Source organism: Zea mays, chromosome 9 (genome assembly GCF_902167145.1).
Source record: "Zea mays cultivar B73 chromosome 9, Zm-B73-REFERENCE-NAM-5.0, whole genome shotgun sequence".
NCBI lineage: Eukaryota > Viridiplantae > Streptophyta > Magnoliopsida > Poales > Poaceae > Zea > Zea mays.
In genome coordinates this window covers 110,732,353-110,756,281 of record NC_050104.1, presented here as the reverse complement: position 1 = coordinate 110,756,281, position 23,929 = coordinate 110,732,353, and the positions used below count along the sequence as shown (strand labels likewise).

General features: G+C 48.4%; 2 protein-coding genes across 3 annotated transcripts; one reads left to right on the top strand and one right to left on the bottom strand.

Annotated features, from left to right (window-relative positions):
• Positions 1-2,265: 2,265 nt before the first annotated feature.
• On the top strand, positions 2,266-3,363 carry LOC100281114 (B-box zinc finger family protein). The gene has a single exon (NM_001154033.2). The coding sequence runs from the start codon at positions 2,404-2,406 to the stop codon at positions 3,070-3,072; it is 669 nt and encodes a 222-aa protein (NP_001147505.1). The 5' UTR covers positions 2,266-2,403; the 3' UTR covers positions 3,073-3,363.
• Positions 3,364-7,296: 3,933 nt separating this feature from the next.
• LOC103638853 (uncharacterized) lies at positions 7,297-9,384 on the bottom strand. 2 transcript variants are annotated; one of them, XM_008661650.2, is made up of 5 exons: positions 9,103-9,384; positions 8,617-9,004; positions 8,483-8,532; positions 8,079-8,385; positions 7,297-7,915 (listed from the first exon to the last, which is right to left on the bottom strand). In XM_008661650.2, the coding sequence occupies exons 4-5, from the start codon at positions 8,182-8,184 to the stop codon at positions 7,455-7,457; spliced, it is 567 nt and encodes a 188-aa protein (XP_008659872.1). In that variant the 5' UTR covers positions 8,185-8,385; positions 8,483-8,532; positions 8,617-9,004; positions 9,103-9,384; the 3' UTR covers positions 7,297-7,454. The 2 variants fall into 2 exon arrangements, with proteins under 2 accessions (XP_008659872.1, XP_020399642.1); XM_020544053.1 differs by lacking the exons at positions 8,483-8,532; positions 8,617-9,004; positions 9,103-9,384 and having other exon boundaries at positions 8,079-8,439.
• Between the last annotated feature and the right edge of the window lie 14,545 nt (positions 9,385-23,929).

Genomic DNA, 23,929 nt, shown 5'->3' with positions numbered 1-23,929 from the left:
CCAGTACATTTACAAGCGTGTCTTCCTTGTGAAGAGTCCACGAGTATCGTCGGAGAGACACACAGCAGGGGACGTCGGCATCATCAAAGCCCACAATCATGAGGGGTGAGCCGCGAACTCCGCCACGACAGCGACGAGTTCGCGTCTGCCCAGCCACAAGATGGATGCTTTGCGGTGCGGTGCCTGGTGGACACAGAGAGGCCTGCGAGCTGTGACGTTGGCGCCTAGAGCTGGGGTTGGCGATCGTGCCATGTGTTTGGCACAGGTTGCGCATTTTTTTTTCTTCTGTGAGGCTAGACAGATGCTTAAAGCCTTGAACCATGGCTGGCTGGTGTCTCAACAATGGGTAGGTTCTCTCTCTATTTCACTTGGGCAACCTGTATCGTCGACACTTGAGCAATGGCCCGGGCATGAGAGATTGAATAAACCGAAGACAGATACTTGGAGGAACAACAGCGTATCGTGTCGCGCGCGGCTCCTAGCTACGTTTCGTTAAGAACGCAATTAATTTGGTGATAGAAGAACCAAGTGCACCAACCTTTCCAACGCGGCGACACGTACGTATCTGGACGCTTCTGATTCTTGGCACGGCCGGACCGCAAGTCCAGCGGCACCGGCCGAAGACGTGGCGCGGTACCCACGAGGCAGGCAGCCATCACGTACGGAGGCGGGAGAAAGCGACAAACCAGCGGTGCAGCGTGACGTCGCGCGGGCATGGCGACCTCACAGAAAACTCGTGGCTCGGCTTGGCCGCTGTCGCCGTCAGTCACTTGTGGTGGCCTGGTGGGCTCCCCCGCTCTGTTGTGCCCCGCCCCGCCCGCTTCTGGAGTCTGGACAAACCGCACGTCCCTGGCATCTCCGGTCGTTTTCCTTCCCTTGGGCCGAATCTGATCCGCCGACGAGGTGCCGCCACGTCGCCCGATCTTCTATAGGGTTCTCGTAACAGTCCGAAAATCTGAAATAATATCTCTCGTACAAGGCATGTTTAAGCCCCGTTTGGAGGGCTGTTTCAGCTTCACTCCTCTAAGAAAAATAGCTTCCTCATTATTTTCAGTAAGGACAAACACTCTATTTGGCAAAAAGTCGTTGAAGAAGCCCTACCAAAAGGGAACTAATCACTAGCTAAGCTAAAAATTAGTCTAAATTAGTTCTAGTATATCTATATAGAAGAGTTAATTTTAATAAAAAAGCTTTTAACTAGTTGTTAGCTAACCAGTATGCTAGTTTTAGCTAATTTAGACAATTTTTCTAATCGAACCAAGTAAACAGTTATAATTTATGCCAACATACCCCCAATTTGGAAAGTTGGAGAGGCGACGAACTCGTGAGATTACGAGGCACGTTAAAGCAAAGCAATCATCACCAGCAGACAGAGTACGATGGCCCAGGATCAGAGAACCCATCTAGGGTACCGTTTGGTTCAAATATTTGTAACGTAATGGTTAATTGATAACGTTAAATCATGTTTGTTTTAGTCTAACCGTAATCAGATACCATACTAAAAATTGATACCGGACTATTCAAATTTGTTACCGCCCGTAATCGAGTGTAAACCATTACCATTAGCCTTTATGTTACATTTCGTGAACCAAACAGCACCTAGATTCGTACTTACCACGCAGGGCCGCGAGATCTAGATGTGGCCTGGGTTTCATGCGAGCCGTTACCACCGGCACGTCATCAGTGGGCGGAGAGGACAGCCACCAGTTGGTGCGGACTTTGACCTGCCCGGCCGGTCGCCGGTCGACACGTACATACATACAATACAAGCGTCGTGTCGAGCGCGGCACCGTGTCCGTCGGTCGACCTTGTGGTCGGATATTTTCGGAGGCGAGGCAAGACAAGACGGTAGATACCACCACCGCTTTGTTTTACCAGCGAGGGTGAGTCCACGCGCACGCAGTAGGGCAAAGGCAAAGGAAGCCGAAAGGCAATTCCGCCTTTGGTGCAACGTGCAAGAATAGTATTTGTTTCGAGCACGACGAGGTTTCTGTGGACGAGGGTCACTCTACGTACGTACGATGACGAAGAGGCGCCGACCGCCATGCCAGCGAGCGTGTCCCGTGCCCCCGCATAGGATCCAATCGTTTCCTTCTCGGTTGGAGTAACTATAACCACTTGTGCAGCACAGCACAGGGAGAGCTCTCATGTCCGGACTGCACGGTCGATCGCACACAGCCGCGACTTGCGAGCGTCCGTCCAGCCACCCGGACCCGGCAGCCACCGCTCCTTAAATACGCGCCACGCTTAGCTCTCGGTCTCGCTACGCTTAATCGCTTCGCTTCCGCCCTCCATCGATCACCTCCAAAGATCGAGAGCGGCTCGCTCGTCAAGCGCTCCATCGAGCCGTCGGTGCAGGAGCCAAATCATATATATATAGGCGGACAGGAGGAAGACCCGCCGATGGGTCACCACCGCGGCGGCTGCCGCTGCGAGCTCTGCGGCGCGCCCGCGGCCGTGCACTGCGCGGCGGACGCGGCCTTCCTCTGCGCCGCCTGCGACGCCAAGGTGCACGGCGCCAACTTCCTCGCGTCGCGCCACCGCCGCACGCGCCTCCTCCTCGCGGCGCCGGACGAGTGCGGGTACGAGTCCGGGGCGAGCTCCTGCGTGTCCACGGCGGTCGACTCTGCGGCGCCGCCGCCGCGGCGGACCCGCGGGGGCGGCAGCCCGGGCCCGCGCTCGCGCGGCGAGGCGGTGCTCGAGGCGTGGGCCAGGCGGACGGGCCTGACGGCGGCGGACGCGCGCCGGCGCGCCGCGGCGGCGGCGCGGGCGCTCCGGGCCCACGCCCACGGCCTCGCCTCCGCGCGCGTCGCGCCGCGCGTCGCCATGGCCGCCGCGCTGTGGCGGGAGGTGGCGGGGCGCGGCGGGACCGGCGGCGGCGGCCACGGCCACGGCGAGGCGCTGCGGCGGCTGGAGGCGTGCGCGCACGTGCCGGCGGGGCTCGTGGTGGCGGTGGCCAAGTCCATGGCGCGCGCGCGCGGGCGGGGGGACGAGGCCGACACGGACGCCGCGGCGGAGGGCTGGGACGAGTGCGCCTGGGCCGGGCCCAAGTCCAGCCCGCCACGTCCTTGATCTTTTCTCGTGCTCGCTGATGAAATGAAGAACGAAACCGAACGAATGGGAGGACACAGACTTCGGGATTTGTGGACCTTGTTTGTTTTGCGCAAGGCCCAACAAAACTTGTGGTTTTAGAATAGGAGACACAGCATATATTAAAGTATTGATTAGACTTGTGAGCTAATGTGGCTCCAAATGCGGTGCCCGGGTGCCCACAATGTTCGCTAAACTGCAATTATCCGCATCACTATTACATGATATATATCTAGACATAAATCTAAAGAAGATAAAGCATCTTATACTTCAGCTTCGAGGTGTGACATCATGATATCAATTATACGAGAGAGATGGGGTTATATGCCTAAAACTGTTTTAATAGAGTGTTGACAAAACAATATGCACACACATATAATAGAGTGTTGACAAAACTCTACATCCTATGTGATCTATATGTTTAGATGTAAGTGTTGACAGTGTGGAACTAAGAACCTAGAGATTTTGAACCAGGTCCACAATTACAGCGTTCCAGCGTGGGTGGCTATCACTGAACACTACTAGCAGCCGCTGAATGTTAGTGGGCGCAACCTGACGCAACCGAAACTAGCTCCTTTCTACGTTGCTATATATTCCTCATATTTTGTCCAGTCAAAACCAATGGGGGCACATAAGCACAAAGTTCATTTAAGCTATGCAAATCTTACTAAACACTAGACCTAAATCTAGAGGAAGTGTTATAAGATATGTTCTAACTAACCTAAGCACATAGCAAAGCACCTACGCCAATAACTAAGTTATTCTTTGAACACTTGGGTATCTAAAGCTAATATGAATGAGTCTCAACTAATTAGATATGCTCCTTAGCTTCTACACATCTCAAATGGTCGATTGCAAGTTCTATTATAGCCCCTAATGAGAGATATAATCAAGCCTCAATAGGCATCTCTATGCATCATCGAACAATTTGATGTATGGTCATCAAACCAAACCATTGTATCATAGTCTGATGACTCATAATGACTATTGTGTTAGCACTAGCCACTATTGACATTGAGGAATGACGCTATAGCATATAATCTAATGCTGGTCATTGGACCAGACTGACACCCTGTTTTCCTCTCTAGAACTTTTTGGTGACCATCAGACTCTTTATAGGATCAATCCAATGCTCCTCTTTGTGTGGATAATGGGACCATATGGTCCAACGCCCTGCTTCATTGTGTCCGCTCCTGCTGATGTCGGCTAGTAATGTCTCCTGCAACATGAACCTATATATAAGAATAAATTTTACAGCAATGAATTAAACAAAGTGATCATGCTCCAAAATCATCATATGGTTCAAACGAAACTTGGTGGAAGGGATCTATGCCAAAGGGATATCCTCAAGAGAATTTGCTTGGAGTCATGAGGCCCACAATCATCACCTGGCTTAGATAATTAGACCATGTTAGGGGAAGATTAAGCATCAGGTACGGTGGGCACGACCTCCACATCACGATCAAAGTTTTCCTCTTCAAGTGATGATCAACTACCACCCACCACACCACCACATCCAAAACTTATAATTGGGTCTTTATAGCAGATCTAACATACTTCTCCCATGTCTGCTGACACCCAATTGGGATTACACGTCTTACGATGTTTGGTGGAGGACCTAGGTTAAGTATGCCCAACGACAATGCCACCATTTCCATGGCAACTTAGCTCCTTCCTAGCCATTGCAACCGACTCACTTAAGGAAGGTCTATCATCAAATATTATGAGCACACTTTGCATGTCAACGCAACATATCCATAGCAACCTTTTTCCACGATGCCTCCATGGTATATGGTCACTAGATTGTCCATCTATTTGAAACACGAAATCAACATTCACCATGTCTTATAAAGTGTATCATAACGTTGAAATGAAATGAGGTTGTAACCTAAAGAGTAAGCTAACCGACTTTAAACTAACTAAGAATACCTAAGATGCTATGCAACTAACTAGCTGTAAGGGGGTGTTTGGTTTGCCCCTGCTAAAATTTAGCCCCTATCACATCGAATGTTTGAATCTCCGTTCGGGGTATTAAATGTAGTCGGATTATAAAACTAATTTCTCAGCCGAAGATTAAAAAGTGAGACGAATCTAGTACAGTTGGTTGGGTCTATATTTCATACTCCTATTTGAAAGTCAAACGCCTGATGTGACCCGGGCTAAACTTTAGTCCACAGAACCAAACACCCCCTAACTAAGAATACCTAAAATGCTATGTAACTAATAACTAGCTAGCTACAACACGAAGCAAACTAACTAACTAGATTACTAACTCACGTTCATCACATTCTTACCACATTCATCAATTAATATTTACTAACTAACGGGTGACACAACATGCACCTAACGAATTTGCGACGATGGGGGACGTGAACGACTACGACGGCGATGCGTGGACGACAGATGGAGCAGATGCGAGCGACAGACTATATTCGGGCTTAGGGAACGGTATATGGAACCAAGCACGGACGCGACAGGGGCGTGGCGATGGCGCGACGAAGGCGCGTCGGGACTACATCTACCAGGGGTGCTGCCGGGGGCGCGACAGGGCAGGCACATCGGCGCACCGGGGAGGGCACGACGCAACAGAGCTTGAATGACAGCTCGACGGGCGCAGCAGCACGACGGTGGGTGAGAGTGTGAGGGAGGAGTGCGAGAGTGAGGGAGACCAGACGAGCCCACTTTTTGGCCGAGGTCAGCGCCGAGATCCATGGTGCTGAGCTCAGCGCCGAGATCCATGGCGTCGACGTCGAGATCAGTGGCACAGAGCTACTTGCCACGCAGACGCCAGCTCAGCACACGGAAGTGAGCTCTTAGCGCCATCTAATTTGGAGCCAAGACATGTAACCTCGGCGCTAATGATAGTTTTCTGTAATAAAACCAAAAGCGTATTTGTAAAAAAGTTTTGCAAAAAAAGATGGAACCCGTGCACGCTTTTGTGGTGGGACTAGCACGGTGACAACATCAGTTCCTAGCTCCCTGGGCACCGATAAAGCCTCTTTGCCGAGCATTGCGGCCTTGGCACTCGGCAAAGAAGCAACCTTTGTCGAGTGACTCTCGGTGCACTCGGCAAAGGTGCTGACAAAGGGGTCCGTTGGTGATCTCTTTGTCGAGTGTCACCTAATACGCTCGGCAAAGCGATACTCTTTGCCGAGTGTCAGTACAGTGGACACTCGACAAAGGCTCTGTCGCCGTTACCGGTCGCCGTAATGGCGACTTTTGTTTGCCGACAAAGTATTTATCGAGTGTCCGATAAAAAGTACTCGGCAAAGAAGCCGTTGCCGATATACAGTTCGTCGAGTTTTCTTTATCGAGAGTTTTCTAGGCTTCGCCGAGTATTTTAGACACTCGGCAAAGAAGCTGTTTCGAGTAGTACCTACTGTTTTTTTTCTTCATGTGCTTAATAAACTGTGTATATTCTAAGATTTAACACATGCTCTATCGGTATTTATTACCGCGACTTTAAGTAATTGAGAGTCACGTGTTCATCCACTCAGCTTCCTATCGGCGATTAGATCAGCTAGGAGATGTTTTATTTCTTTATTAGAGCGTGTGTTTTTTAAGAAGAGTAAATAAACTTACGTAATGCATAAAATAAGCATATACTAGTCCGTGCAAGAGAACCTTCACAATACCCTTTCTCGATGTCCTTAGATAGAATCACGTACGTGATAACATATGCTAATATGCTAAGAACCACTTGCTACACACACAAGGAGACAAGAATATATAAGAAAGAAGGCGTTTTTTTTATTTCTGCCGCTTGTTTTATAAAAGGCGTCATATATATGGAGGACCTCCTCTTATTTATCGATGAAAAACCCGTCTTTACTATTATTGTTTTGTCTGGTACCGAATTAATAAATCATAAGCTATTAAATGACCCTAGTCATATATGAGTCTATTACTAGAGTCGTACATGTAACCACACTCTTTTTGTATGTGTATATATATATCTATCATACGAGTGTTCTTGTGCTACATAGTTTTTTAGCGACTAGCTACTATGACTAAAGCCTAGTTTGTTGAAAACTTAAATTCCTTTGAAACCCCCTCTGATTTCCTAGGATATGAGGAATCCAAGGGGATGACATTTGAATAAGACTTTTAGTTATATGTAAAATAGTTAACTTTGGTATACCTTGTAGCAATTAGCCTTTTATGTACTTTGAATTTGTATAGAATGTTTTCATCCAAAGCATATACTTATACTGAATAAAGTTTATTTTTGCCACTAATTTTGTGGATTGCAGCAACATTTCACAATCATCTGTTTTTTCGTGATTTTTCTAACTTTAGAGCTCCTAAATTGATATCGGGTAAAATCATCTCTAGTGGGTACTACCCAACCATCCAAAGGAGCTCTAAAGGATTGTACATGCCGGGGAACGTTGGTGTTCCTGCGAGGGGTCAGCAATCATCCGCACTGGTGAGAGATATTCGCGTCCTGTCTTGCAGTAGTAGGCAAAGTGGAAGCAGTTATTGCCTGCAACGTTGTAGCTGCGGAAGCCGCCGTAGTCGAGGAAGTCGTTGGCGCGGCGCAAGACCGTGTCGGGTGGGTCTTCGTCTACCACGGAGCAGGTGTCTTGAGCACCGATATTGCTCAGTGCAGCGAATGCCATGGACACTGAGTAGGCGAAGAGGCAGAGATTGTCCCCTTCCAGGAAGCAGTCGAGGCAGCAGACCACGACACCGCCTCCACGCATAGCTTCACGGCACTTGCTGTGAGAAGAGAAGGCTGCAGATGAAGAGCTGCTGAAGAAGCCGGAGGACTGCGCTGAAGCGCTAGTGAAGTGGATCACCTTCTCGTCGCTTTCGTAGATTCCTGCAGGTAAATAAACACTCACTCAAGGACGAGGTAGATCAAACTTCTTGTCTAGATTATTTGATCAAAGTTTTTAAACTTTAAATCATGGGACACGGTTCGTGCCCTCGTATATATAGTAGAAGAAATACGAGGGAGAGCCGGAGAGCTGATCTTGCCATACCATGATGGGAGTAGCCTGTCCGCCAGGCATAGATGTGATCGCCGCGCCTCAGCTGCCACCGTTCTATGCGGCTTGAAAGCACGGTCACCCCCCTGTCCTCCTCCATATATATAGTGAAAAAAATGTTCAAAGCTAATCCTAGTAGAGAAATTGACTGGAATGGAAAATAACTTGCAATTCAGATAGAAGTGATCACATATATATTTATATTGGGGCGATGTACGGACTTCAATGATACGGTACATATTCCATTCAGCAAATGCCCACCAAGGCCCAGCAGAATATATCGCTTAGTGCATGTTGGGAGCTAGAGAATTGGAGAGGATTAAAATCTTCTTCATATTCAAAATTGGATAATAAGAGTATTTTAGCTCCTTCTAAACATGCCCTTAGAGAATGCTCACCCCAATGGAGGATGCCCGTTGCGGCCAGCCGAAGGTTTTTTATGCTAGTCCTGGCACAAAAAAGAACAAATCTACAGTTGATCCCCCCCTTTATGGTGGAACGGAAGAAATCTAAGCATGACGGGCCGCCTCACCTTGGACCGGAATGGAGAGAGTCACAGGAGGGAAATGCAAAGTGAACTGGACCCCCGTTCAGCACCAAAAGCCCTAGGAGGTTTGAGCATCCTCCCCGCATTCTTTTGCACAAGCAGTGCACTCTAAGGTGGTTATGGCAAGATTGGACAGCCACTGTTAGTCTCAGCCTTGGTATCGACTCGCCTTGCACAAAAAATGATAAACTGTTATTCGCATCAGTGACTACCTTGACGGTGGGGGATGGCAGGCGTGTTTCATTATGTGATAGTGCGTGGATGCAAGGAATAGGACCAAGAGACATCACCTCAAATATCTTCCATATTTCTAAGAAAAAATAGATCATTACAAGAAGCCTTATGCAATAATAATAGGATTTGGAACATCAACCTGCAACATCATGATTTCTCAAGCACACATTTCGTGGAGTACTATCAGGTATCAGCTATGGACAAGAGTGAACCAGATACAACTGCGGTCAGAATTACCTGACAGTATATCTTGGAAGCTTTCTAGAAACAACTAGTAGTCGACGAGATCAGCACACCAAGCACAATTTTTGGGGGTCCATACATACTGACCTGGAGTGGATCATCTGGAAGAACTGGGTTCCCCCTAAGTGTTAGTTTTTAAGCTGGCTAGCGATCTAGAACATGATTTGGACGACCGACCGATGGGCAAGGAGGGTATGGCCACATAACCCGGTGTGCGCCCTCTACCACATCTTTCAAGAAAATGGGTTGCATATCTTCTTTGGTTGCCGTTTTGTTAGGCGCATTTGGGCAGAGGTTGCATGTTGAGCGGTAGTTGAAAATTTATCTCCTAATGCTTGGGGCCAACATGATTCAGTCCTCCAATAGTGAGCCAAAGCCTCAATGAGAAATAGAAGCGGCATGAGGAGCTTGATTATGCTAGTGGGTTGGGAGCTTTGGTGTGAGAGAAACACGAGAATCTTTTGTTGGATTAATGTGGGCTTGGCCTAAATTAATTTTGAATAATAGTCAATGCTAATGGCCCACTTTAATGCTATGGTGTACTAATAATTTAATACCATATTGGAAGTTTAAGGGACAAATTAGACAAATCAATCAACTTAAATAGGTGGACCATTGGTGCATCTATTGAGAAGTTGAGAAAAGGGTGAAGGACTACCACACACGCGCGCCGCCGCTGCCGTCACCGGCCGGGTCGTGTCGTGCTGTGTCGTGCCCGTGGTAGATCAGACCTTGGTTCGAATATTCCTTCCAAACGGTTGCATATTTTGCCTGGAGTGATGACAGTCATGATGACTGTCCATTTACTGTCTTTTGGCTAGTAACAGAAGTCGGTTTCTAGCTCTAATGGCACGTCGGTTTCTGGCTCTAATGGCTCATCAGTTTCTGGCTCTAATGGCGCGACTGTTACTGTCCATTGCCCTTCTCCCCTCCCTCTGTCAGTCTATAAGTACGAAGGAGGTGGACGCTCTTTTGTTTACGCGAACAGTTTCTCAGACGCGTTGCACTCGGCCCATTCCCGTCCCACCTTCTGCGAGCACAGAGAGAGTGGGAGGCAGGCCTCCAAAATCGCCGTCCGCAGAGGTACACTTGCATGTGTGTGCGGGCGATCATGTTTTGGAGAGCGTACTCGCGATTGCTCGTTTCATCCGCTCCAGCTCTTCGTCGTCGGTGCCGTTTGAGGGACTGCACTGCATACACCTGCCTGCATCGAGTTTGTACGATTACATCGAACATACACATGAGATGTCTCGTGTGAATGGAGCCACTGATGCCTTGAGCATCGGTCCCTCCGCAGGGTACTTCCTGTTTTCCATACTTGGCATGTTTCATTTCTATTTACTGCTTATGTGAATAGTGGTACACACATGCACATACATGTCGTCACATACATCACACTGCTTTTCTGGATTAAATTAAAACTGATAATTCCTAATATTTTAACAATCCAAAAACCTGATATTAGGCATTTTTGTTAGTAGTTTTGCTGCTGCGTTAAAACCAAGTGAACCTTTTGATGGGACATTTTACAAGAGATGGCGTAGTAAGATGATATTGTGGTTGACAACAATGAACTGCTATCACACCGCATAGGGGAACCCGAACAGTTCACTCCTGAAGAGGAGAGAATGTTCGATGTTGTCGATAACCTATTTCAGGGCACCGTGATTGGCGCTCTTGCCAACAAATATGTTGATTCTTATCTAACGTGCACATCTGCAAAAGAGTTATGGGATGCATTAGATGAGAAGTTCGGTGTTTCTGATGCCAGTAGTGTGTTGTACATCATGGAGCAGTTGTTTGACTATAAGATGGTGGAAAACCATCCTATAGTTGAATAGGCTCATGAAATATAGGCACTAGTTAAGGAACTCAAACAATTCTCATGTGTCTTTCCTAACAAGTTCGTGGCCGGTGGTATTATCACTAAGCTGTCACCTTCTTGGACAGACTTGGCTACCATTGTAAAACACAAGAGACAAAAGTTTAGCGTGACTGAGCTTATTGGTTCTCTTGATGTTTGCGGGAGTACTGATCATTGGGAAAGCGCTTGTCCAGACCGCAAATTTAAGCAAGCAAGAGAAAAAACTAGCTCAAGAGAAGAAAACAATAAACATGGTTGTTAGCGAGACTGCAGGAGGAACGTCAGGTTATGGTAATCTTTTACCTACTATTTTTTAGTGTGTCAATCCCCTGAGTGGTGGGCTGATACTGGTGCTAATATTCATGTGTGTGCTAATATTTCTTTGTTTTCTTCTTATCAATGCAAAGGGACTGAAGCCCTGTTGATGGGGAACAGATCACATGCGCGTGTTCTTGGTGTTGGTACAGTCATTCTGAAGTTTACTTCGGGAAAGATGGTGCTATTGAAAAACATGCAGCATGTCCCCTCTATCAAAAAGAATCCTATTAGTGGCTCATTGTTATGTCGAGATGGCTATAAACTTGTTTTTGAATCTAATAACTGTATACTGTCAAAGTATGGAACATTTGTTAGAAAAGGCTATGATAGTGGAGGCTTGTTCCGCTTACCTTTGCATGATGTATGTAATAAGTCTGTGAACAATGTTGTTTCGAATGGGTCGTATATTTGGCATTCACGGTTTTGTTATATCAATTTTGGTTGTGTCTCACGGTTAGCAAATTTAAATTCAATCCCGAAATTTTACTTAGTCAAAGGTTCTAAGTGTAAGTGTCAGGTGTGTGTGCAATCTAAGCAACCTCGCAAGTCTCATAAGGCTGTGGACGCGAGGAATTTGGCATCACCAGACTTAATACATTCCGATTTATGGGAGACGAAAGGAATATTGACTAAAATAGGCAAGCAATATTTATTATTTTTATCGATTATTCTACTAGATTTTGTTATGTGTATCTCTTAAAATCATAAGATAAAGCTTTGCATTATTTTAAGACCTACAAAGTTGAAGTTGAAAATCAACTCAAGAGGAAAATTAAAAGGTTAAGGTCCGATCGTGGTGGAGAATATTTTTCGGGTGATTTTTCTGATTTTTGTGTGGAACATGGTATTATTCATGAGAGGACACTGTCATACTCACCACAATTCAATGAGGTTGCTGAAAGAAAGAACCCTACTCTAACTGATTTGGTTAACGCTATGTTAGAGACTTCGGGACTATCTAAGGAATGGTGGGGTGAGGCAACCTTGACGGCGTGTCATGTCCTGAATAATGTTCCCACAAAGAACAAAGAAACCACACCATTCGAGGAATGGGAAAAGAAGAAATTAAATATCTCCTATTTGCGCATTTGGGGTTGTTTGGCTAAAGTGAATGTGCAAATTAACAAGAAGCGCAAATTAGGACAAAAAACTGTTGACTGTGTTTTCCTTGGGTATGCTTTCCACAACATTGGATATAGGTTTTTAATTATAAATTTGGAGTAGCGGACATGTTGGTTGGTACAATTACGGAGTCTAGAGATGCTACGTTTTTTGAGGACGAATTTCCCATGAAAGCTACACATGGTACATCTAATGATGAACCAACAAAGCCCCATGAGTATTTTATTCCTGTAAAACACACTGACAAATTACATATACATAATTCTGTGGAAGATGATAATGTATCAACTCGAAAGAGTAAGAGAACAAGGATTGTAAATTCCTTTGGTGATAATTACATTGTATATCTTGTGGATGACACACCAAGTATCATTGAAGAGGCATATTCCTCTCCTGATGCTGACTTTTGGAAGGAAGTAATAAGTAGTGAGATGGATTATATTATGTCTAATGCAACTTGGGAGGTTGTTGAGCGTCCTTATGGGTGTAAGCCCATTGGGAGTAAATGGGTGTTAAAGAAAAAGCTTAGGCCTGAAAGATAAAAGACGAGGCTTGTAATTAAAGCTATTCACAGAATGAAGGTGAGGATTTCTTTGATACTTATTCACCTGTGGCTCAATTGACCATAATTCGTGTGGTACTTTCTCTTGTTGCCTCTCATGGTCTTCTTGACCATCAAATGGATGTTAAGACAACATTCCTAAATGGAGAGCTCGATGAGTAAATCTACATGGAGCAGCCAGCTGGGTTTGTAGCAAACAGTCAAGAAGGCATGGTGTGTAAATTATTGAAATCTTTATATGGCCTAAAACAAGCATCTAAGCAATGGCATGAAAAGTTCGATGAAACTTTGACATCTGTCGGCTTTATTGTGAACGAAGCAGATAAATGTTTATACTATCGGTAGGGTGGGGTGAGGGAGTAATTTTATGCCTGTATGTTGATGACATTCTAATCTTGGGGACGAGTCTTGATGTGATTAAAAAGACAAAAGACTTTCTATCCAATGATTTTGAAATGAAAGATTTGGGAGAAGCTGTGTCACACCTGGTTTTAGAAGGCAAACCGAATGCGAACCATGTACGTGCCAGGATCAGCAATTCATGTACACAACAGTTACATAACTGGACATCATCACACAGTGCTCAAATAATAACATAAAAGGGGAATAATAGTCGATTACATCATATGTCTGAGACATCCACATAGTCTTTACAATAATCAAAGTGCGAAAACGAAACGTAGATACACGCGGCCTTCACAGGCAGCCGACTCGGGGGGTTACCGCTAACCCACGCCTAGAACTCGTCGTAATCTTGGAACTCCTGAAAGTCTCCTTCCACGGCTTCATCATCTCCTGAGCAGTGGTTGCAATGCGGACAACCTGGGGGGGGGGGGTTTGGTGTGTAGAGCAAGGGTGAGTACACATCAACATACTCAGCAAGTATCCTGTCTGGCTGTAGTGGACTAGCTTTATGTGGGGGTAAGTCAAGCAGTTGCTTTTAGTTGGTCAGGTTATTATTACTAGTAGAGAAAGCCAAGTTTTAGAATTAACCCACGTTATTAACCCAAGCGTACTCCTTTCCAAACGGAAAGAGTACCACTTATCATTACCAGAGTCAATACCAAAGACCATCAATCTCATTGCCACCAGTAATCCGAACATCTCTGATCAAGTACCACTAATCACTGGAGCTCTCTTGGTCGCTCATAACCGCGAGCACGACTGATATATCAGTTTTCAAACACTCTGCAAAGGTTGAGCACTTTACCCACAAGCCGTGATTTCCTTTATACCCGGAGATCATGACTCTCCATTGATCACTACCAAGGTGACCCGGTAGGGCATCACTATGTAGCCTTTACAAAGATTCCCCGGGGCTGTAGCCGCCCGTTAGGTTTCCTAAATGTACTACACTCCTCCCCAAGGGGCGAACCAAACTTGGCAGAGCGAGCCGCATACACCGAGCCCCATTGACAGCACAACGGCTAAGCAAACTACACCCCAATTCCTCTAATTATTCAGCTAAGGGCATCCCATTCCACCCTCATGGTTGCACTGTTTTCTCGGGCGGTCATCCAATGAACAGGTCCTTACGGAGAGGCACTCGAGAAACCGCTCGAGCCCCCTTGAATGCCACAAGTATAGCATCATAATAAAGGAGGAAAACAGTGTATCATCGATAAATCCCATCATGTTCATTGATTAGAGTTGAACAATAGCATAAAGCTAAACAATAATAATCCAACCTAAATAGGTAAACAAGGACATGGATAACAAAAGCTAGTCAATCCTTAGGTATGAATGTGAAATGCGGGAGGTGAATTAAAGAATGTATAAGACAAAAATAGGTCAAGGGACACTTGCCTCCACCAACCGACTGCTGCTCAGGGGCTTCTCCTGCGAGTTCTTTGGGCTCCTCAACCAGATTGTTCTCTATGCGAGCGCAAACATACATACATCCATCCATTCGAATTAGCAAATAAACAGTATACCATACAAGAGAACAGATAGATTGAATATGCATAGAGTATGACATATGATATTGCATTCGCCATGGCTAGAAAGAGAAGAAAGAAGGTCTCGCGGTGGTTAAAGCTATACTCGAAGCGTATTACGGGTAGATACATAACTAATCATTATGTGATCTAATTCCATCGAGTTACACTAACAAGTATTAGCCACATGCACTAATAGAATTATAACTATTTTCAATTGATCAACATTAAACGAGGTCCAAGATTAGCTACATGAAATAACTAACGTAATCAATTTCTAAATTGAGTTTCTATTTGATTAATATGAACAACGTGATTAGCGCGCATAAAATACACGGGGGGGGGGGGGGGGTAGACGGGCACGTCTAGGGGTAGACGAGCGCGCCGGGGGCACGGCGAGCCGTGCCAAAGCACCGTGCGCACCATGCAAGCACGTGCGCGCGCAAAGCCACGCTAACGTGCCGCGAACGAGCCACGCACACGTCGGGGCCGAGCTGCGCACGCGCCGCGTTGCGCGCCGCGAGCGGCAACGGGGCCATGCCGAGGCCGACCGCGCGGGGCCGCGCGCTGGCCGAGCTCAAGGCCGCTCGCCATAGGCACGCCGGGCCGAGCTCAAGGCCGCGCCGGGCCGACAGTCCGCGGCCGCGCCGGGCAAGGGCGGGGCACACCGAGGCGGGCGGGCTGCCGGGGACGGGGCAGGGGGCGCGCCGGGCGGGGCGGGGCACGCCACGCCGCGGGAGGGCGCCGCGCCGGGGCAGGGCAGCACGCAAGCGTGGGCGGGGCAGGGGAGCTCGCCGGGCGGGACGGGGACGCCGCGCCGTGGGCCTTGCCGGGACGGGGGCCACGCGAGCCAGGGCGGCGAGCGCCATGGCCACGGGTGCACCGCGCTGGGCAGGGACAGGGGCGGGGGCTGGGGCCGAGGGCGAGGGCGCGCGCAGGGCACGCGCCGCGCCACCACGCCGGGGTGGGGAAAGGGGAGCGCGCAGGGGTCGAGGCCGGGCGCCACGGCCGAAGCAGGGGGGCCACGCGAGCGCGCCATGGCCGGCGAGGCCGGGGCAGGGGGCCGCGCTGCGCGAGGAGGAGGGGGGCGCCGAGCCGGGACCGGCGGGCCGGGGCCACAGCGAGCGGGCACGGGCGAGCGCCTTCGCCACGAGCCACGCGGGGCGGGCGTCGTGGCCACCATGGCCGCACGCCGAGAGCACGGCGGTGGGCACCGAGGCGACCCAAGCCGAGGGAAGAAGGGGCAAGGGAGGGAGAGGGAGGGAGGACTGGGGCTCACCGCGAACGGTCGGACGGCGGCGGCGGCGGGCGAGGCCGGGATGGGGCAGGGGCGGTCGCGCGAGGTGGGGAGGAGAGGGATCGTGCACGCGGGGGGTTAGGGTAGGGAGAGGGAGAGAGCGATTTTGGGGTGGCGGCTGGGCCCCACATGGCAGGGCGGCGGCGGCTCCAAGCGCGTGCGCAGGGCGCGGCGCGCGCGCAGGGGGAGGCGGCTGGGCCGCGAGTGGCACGGGGCAGGCCGCAGCTGGGCCACCGAGCCGGCCCAAGGCGGGGGAGGGGGGCGCTGGCTGGGCCGCCAGGAAGCCGGCCCAAAAAGAGGGGGGGGTTCCTTTCTATTTATCTCCCTATTTTCCATTATCTATTTCCCTCTAACCTTCTACTAAGCGCATTCTTTATGGAAACCAAGCAAATACTCACAAAGAAAAGATGTGTGGTTCGGCATGATGCAACAACCAAAGAAAATATTTCTAGGGTTTTACTTACACGAGATCTCAAGCCGAATCTCGCTATAACTTTGGAAAAGATCAAGGCTTAGCGAGGGGAAAAGGAAAAAGGAAAGGGTAACGCCCGAATTTGGTGAGTAAAAAGGAGAAAAAATCTACCCCCAAATTCAGGGCGTTACAAACCTATCCCCCTTAAAAGAATCTCGCCCTCGAGATTCAAGGTTAGCTAGCAAAGAGCTCAGGGTACTTGGCCATCAGATCATCTTCACGCTCCCAGGTTGCTTCTTCCTCAGAGTGGTGATTCCATCTGACTTTGCACATTCTGATAGTCTTCCTTCGGGTGACTCTGTGTGCAATCTCAAGAATTTGCGTTGGCTTCTCAATGTAGGTCAAGTCCTCCTGGACTTCAAGACCCTCCACTGGCAACTGTTCTTCTGGCACACGCAGACACTTCTTCAATTGAGACACATGAAAGACATTATGCACAACAGACAAATTTTCTGGCAGACTGAGCTGATAGGCTACTTCTCCACGCCTTGCGAGAATCTGATACGGACCGATGTAGCGGGGTGCTAGCTTGCCTTTGACTCCGAATCTTCTGACTCCTCTGATCGGTGACACTTTCAGATAGACAAAATCTCCAACCTCGAAACTTAGATATCTTCTTCTTATGTCTGCATAGCTTTGCTGCCTTGATTGCGTTATCTTCAGATTCTCCCGGACCATCTTGATGTTCTCTTCAGCTTCAAGCAGAATGTCTGGCCCGAACACTTGCTTTTCTCCAGGCTGATCCCATTGCAATGGAGTTCTACAACTCCCATAAAGCGCCTGAAATGGTGACATCTTCAAGCTGGCCTGGTAACTGTTGTTATAGGAGAACTCTGCATAAGGCAACCTCTTGTCCCATCCGGACTGATCTTGCAACGCACAGGCTCTCAACATGTCTTCAAGGATTTGATTGGTTCTTTCGGTCTGACCATCTATCTGCGGATGATAGGCTGAGCTGAAATTCAGATGTGTGCCCAAGGCTTCATGCAACTGCTACCAGAAATGAGAGGTGAATTGGCGTTCCTCTGTCTGACACTATCTTCTTTGGCACACCATGAAGACAAACGATCCGAGACATGTACAACTCTTCCAATACTGCACTACTGTAGTTGGTCCTGACTGGTATGAAGTGGGCTGACTTGGTTAAGCGGTCCACTACTACCCAAATGGAATCGTAGCCGGCTCAAGTGCGAGGCAATCCGACTATGAAGTCCATACCGATTTCATCCCATTTCCACTGGGGAATTTGCAACGGTTGCAACAATCCAACCGGTCTCTGGTGCTCTGCCTTGATCCTTCGACAACTATCACTCATAGCCACATGCTCTGCGATTTCCCTCTTCATTCCGTACCACCAGAATTTCTTCTTCAGATCCTGATACATCTTCTCACTACCAGGGTGAATCGAATAAGCTGTCTCATGAGCTTCCTTGAGAATCAATTCTCGAGTAGACTGGACATTGGGAACACACAAGCAGTCTTTGAACCATATCACAACTTCTGCATCTTCCCGAAAATCTTTGCCTCTGCCATCTAGGATCAGCCGCCGGATTTCACTGATCTTCTTGTCATTCTTCTGCGCTTCTTTGATTTCCCGCTCCAGGGTAGGTTCCAACTCAACGGTTACTCCTCGCATATTATTCAGAAATCCAAGGCTCAACCTATCAAACTCTTTGGCCAACTCGTAAGGCATCGAACGAGCGACCATCAGATTGACTTGACTCTTCCTGCTCAAAGCATCTGCCACTACGTTCGCTTTGCCTGGATGGTAATGAATCTCCAATTCGTAGTATTTGATCAACTCTAACCATCTTCGTTGTCTCATATTCAGCTCTGACTGGGTGAATATGTACTTCAGACTCTTGTGGTCTGTGTAAACATCACATTTCTGCCCATACAGATAGTGCCTCCATGTCTTCAGTGCGTGAACCACTGCTGCCAACTCTAGGTCATGGATGGGGTAATTCTTCTCATGAACCTTCAACTGTCGGGACGAGTAAGCCACAACTCTTCCCTCCTGCATCAACACGCATCCTAAACCGGTGTAACAAGCATCGCAATACACCGAGAAGGGCTTGTGCACATCAGGCAAGACTAGGACATGTGCTGTAGTCAACTTCTCTTTCAGTGCTTCGAAGGCTTCTTGGCATTTCTGGGTCCACTTGAACTCAACCTTGTTGCCTAGCAAAGCTGTCATTGGTTTCGCAATCTTCGAAAACCCTTCAATGAATCACCGATAATATCCGGCCATTCCAATGAAGCTCTTGATTCCTCGAGCATCTGTTGGCGCTTTCCAGTTCAGAATGTCTGCCACTTTCTTTGGATCCACAACCAATCCTTCTTTGTTGATTATGTGACCTAAGAACAGGACTTCACTGATCCAGAACTCGCACTTGCTCAACTTTGCATACAGCTGGTGCTCTCGCAATTTCTGCAATACCATCCTCAAATGATCTGCATGCTCTTCTTCGCTTTGAGAATATATCAGAATGTCATCAATAAATACCACCACAAACTTATCAAGATAATCCATGAATACACTATTCATCAGATTCATGAAGAAGGCTGGTGCATTTGTCAAACCAAAAGACATCACAGTGAATTCATACAACCCATACTTGGTAATGAATGTCGTCTTTGGAATGTCTGAAGGTCGAATCCTGAGCTGATGATAACCTAACCTCAGATCTATCTTTGAAAACACGTTGGCTCCTCTCAACTGGTCGAACAGATCTTCTATTCTGGGCAAGGGGTACTTGTTCTTGATTGTAACTTCATTCAGAGCTCGATAATCGATACACATTCTTCTGGTGCCATCTTTCTTCTCCACAAATAGGACAGGGGCGGCCCAAGGCGAGGTGCTTGGCCGGATGTATCCTTTCTCTAACTGCTCATCGATCTGCTTCTTAAGCTCAACCAACTCTGGTCCAGATACTCTGTAAGCTCTCTTAAAGATGGGGGCGGTTCCAGGAAGAAGCTCTATAACAAACTCAAATTTCCGCTCTGGTGGCATACCTGGTAGGTCCTTTGGAAACACATCTGGGAACTCGGACACAACCTTGATACTCTCAATTGGGTCTGCTTCACTTCTATTGACAGCCATCTGATAACAACTTCCTTTCTTTGGTCCAGGCGGGACTAACTCGGTCACCACTTCCTCTCCTAGTGGGGACACCAACTTGATTGTCCTCTTATCACAACTGATAACTGCCTGATACTTATCTAGCCAATTCATCCCTAGGATGACATCTATTCCCTGAGTACCCATTACTATGAGATTAGCGGGAAACGCTACCCTCCTTATTTCTACACTTACATTCAAGCAAATGCTATTTGCTCGAATTCTACCACCGGCTGAATCAATTTGAATGGGGGTTGACATGGTAGTTATTGGAAGATTATGTGCTTCTACCCATGATGCAGTAATGAATGAATGCGTTGCTCCAGTATCAAATAACACTTCTGCAATATGGGAGTCGACTGGGAACATACCTACTATCACGCCGAGGGTCTCCTGAACTGCTTCAGCCTCCAAGTTGTTCAGTCTCCCATGGTTATAGCATGGCTGAGAGCGGTTGCCTGCTCCTGGCTGAGGCGCATTCTGCTTTGCTGGGGCATTGGGGCCTGACTGCTGCTGGGCTGCCTTCTTCGGACATTGCATCACCCAATGGCCTTGCTCTCCACAGTGGAAACATGCTCTGTTTCCACCTTGAGCTGGGGCTGCTTGACTGTTCTGCTGGTTTGCTGGGGCAGGAAGACGATGTGCCTGCTGATTCTGCCTCTGGAACTGGCCTCCTCCTGACTGATTGTTCTGGCGATCCAGATGCTGATGCTGAGGATACTACCTTTGAAACTGCTGCTGCTGAGGTGGACGCTTGTTCTGCCTGAACTGCTGAGGTTGATTGCCTGAGAAACAAGGACGATTACTGCTTCCAGGTTGGGGTCCACTGATCTTGCGCTTGCGATCCTCCATCTCTTTACGCTTCCTCTCTGTCATGATTGCTCTGTCAATCAGGTGCTGGAATGTCAGGAAGGTATGATTCATCAGCTGATACTGCAGAGGGTCGACCAAGTCTCTCAAGAAACGATACTGTCGCTTGGCGTCAGTGTTGACATCTTTAGGAGCATAGCGAGACAACTGCAGAAACCTGTCTCGGTACTCACTAACAGACATTGACCCTTGCTTGAGTGCCAGGAACTCCTCCTTCTTCACTGTCATCAGACCTGCAGGAACATGGTACTGACGGAAGCTACCTCTGAATTCTTCCCAGGTGATGGTGTCGGGGTTGGCATGGGTGGCGAGATAAGACTCCCACCAAGATTGAGCTGCTCCTCTCAACAGACGAGGACCATACATGACTTTCTCCCTGTCATCACACTGAGCGGTATGCAACTCTCGCTCCACAGTGCGCAGCCAGTCTTCAGCATCCATGGGGTCAGAAGAGTGAGCGAATGTTGGGGGATGACCTCTCATAAATTCAGCATGCTTGTCCCTGGGCATCTGAGGCTGAGGTGGTGGTTGTTGTTGCTGCTGCTGCTGAATGGCGGCCAAAGTCTGACCGATGGCCTGAACTGCCTGAGTCTGCATCAGGAACATCTGCTCGATGGACATCGGGGGCGGGGGCGGCAGTTGCTGCTGCTGGGGTACCTCATCCTGCTGAGCTGCCTGCTCCTGCTGAGCACGCCTTCCTCCTCTGCGCCTATTTTCTGACATCTGCAGAATGCAACCACACATCAGAACTGATCTGGCAAATCTTGCAGCATAAGAAAAGGGTATAGAATTCTCCACAACACTGAACAGATGAACATCTTCACTGATCTTCAACACAAACCAACACAACTTCTAAGATTAAAAGGAGAGTGGAATAAAAGGCTTCCCAACTAGATAGCTAACTTCATGAACATATAACAGATAAACTAGAATGCAGGGGATACCCACACTCTGGTGACAGTCATTACAAAGATCCAAATCAAACATAGTTCATCATGACAAACATAAAAGCACAGGATAAGCAAACTACCCTGTCTAACTAAGACTAACTAAGGGCGAGACTAACGCTAAGACGGAGACTGAGACTAAGACTAAAACTTCTATATTAAGCATTTATTACAAGACTCAACACTGGTGATATATGGTTCTAAATCTATCTTGGTCTTGCAGTCGGGATTGCCATAAGACTGGTGTCCACGTCAAGGTGAGCGGTACGGGTGCTGAGTCCCGACGGGAGCGGGGGAACCATCATCCAAGTGACGACGCTCCGCGCGCTCAGCCCGCAGCTGGGCGATCTCAGCATGAGCCCTACTCAGGTCGTCTAATGCATGGTCCAGCTCCATGTTTAGCACGACATCTAGGTTGACTGTGCTGCTCAACCTAGGATTGTCCTCACCAACAGGTGAGACAATCACGCCTCCTGTGCTGCCAGATGGACGGTGGGGGTAATACTTCAAGTTGAGGCCATCAGCTACCCCGCCGAGAACCGAGCGGTAGTGTGAAAGCGCATGCCGTGCGGCATCTTGCATGGCCGCCTCAGCTTAATCCCGCTCAGCGATGGAATAGTGCTCTGAGCAGACCTCAGCACCCCAGAGTCTGTTCTCCGGACGGCGCACCAAGCAGGTCGCCTCCCAACGGTCCGGGTAGACCCCGCGACTGTGCTGGAAGACCACACAGCGATACTCGATAGACCAAGTACGTCGGTCAAGTGCCCGACGTAGCAGGGTGTCGAGCGCATCGTGGAAGTGACACTCGCGAGCAGCGTCGCGAGTGATGGGTCGAGCAACCCATCCTTCCAGCTCCTGGTCAGCAGAAAAGTCGGTGTCATGGCTCGAGCTGCTGTCGCCACCTCCGTCGTCTGGGTCTCCTCCAGTAGCTACTCCAGCGGCTGGGGCGCTCAGTGGTGGTGCAGGGGGCGCCTCCAGCGGAAGCACATGGGAGCAGCTCCTCACAGACTCTATCTCCTGCTGGAGCGAGAAAGAAGAGCCCTACTGCTCCTGCCATCGACGCTCCTGCTCCTCATGCAGGCGGTGGTGCAGCCTCTCCAAGTGACTGGATTGACCGGTCATGGGACGGCGAAGCGGACGCTCCGCGAGACGGGAGGGTAAGAAGGGGATGACAGACTTCCGTGCAGTGTGTCTAAGACGAGCCATCTACAAAAGACACCGCAAGCATAAGAGTGAGAACAGAATTAGTATGACCAGCAAGTAATAAACCATAAATAAATGAGGAATTTAGAATAAACAAAAGATTTTTAGCAAGGTATAATATATAGTAGAACATAGGTTTGGTCGATATGACCAACTTTTGAAGGGATACCAAAGTCAAGGCAAGAATAGGGGTCTATAATCCTTAGAATGACCATTCTACTCTAGGTTAGCGGTCCAACAATCAGCACGACTTTGATACCACCTATGTCACACCCGGTTTTATAAGGCAAACCGAATGCGAACCATGTACGTGCCAGGATCAGCAATTCACGTACACAGCAGTTACATAACTGGACATCATCACACAGTGCTCAAATAATAACATAAAAGGGGAATAATAGTCGATTACATCATATGTCTAAGACATCCACATAGTCTTTACAATAATCAAAGTGCGAAAACGAAACGTAGATACACGCGACCTTCATAGGCAGCCGACTGGGGGGGGGGGGTTGCCGCTAACCCACGCCTAGAACTCATCGTAATCTTGGAACTCCTAAAAGTCTCCTTCCACGGCTTCATCATCTCCTGAGCAGTGATTGCAATGCGGACAACCTGGGGGGGCGTTTGGTGTGTAGAGCAAGGGTGAGTACACATCAACATACTCAGCAAGTATCCTGTCTGGCTGTAGTGGACTAGCTTTATGTGGGGGTAAGTCAAGAAGTTGCTTTTAGTTGGTCAGGTTATTATTACTAGTAGAGAAAGCCAAGTTTTAGAATTAACCCATGTTATTAACCCAAGCGTACTCCTTTCCAAACGGAAAGAGTACCACTTATCATTACCAGAGTCAATACCAAAAACCATCAATCTCATTGCCACCTGTAATCCGAACATCTCTAATCAATTACCACTAATCAATGGAGCTCCCTTGGCCGCTCATAACCGCGAGCATGGCTGATATATCAGTTTTCAAACACTCTACAGAGGTTGTGCACTTCACCCACAAGCCGTGATTCTCTTTCTGCCCGGAGATCATGACTCTCCATTGATCACTACCAAGGTGACCCGGCAGGGCATCACTACGTAGCCTTTACAAAGATTCCCCGGG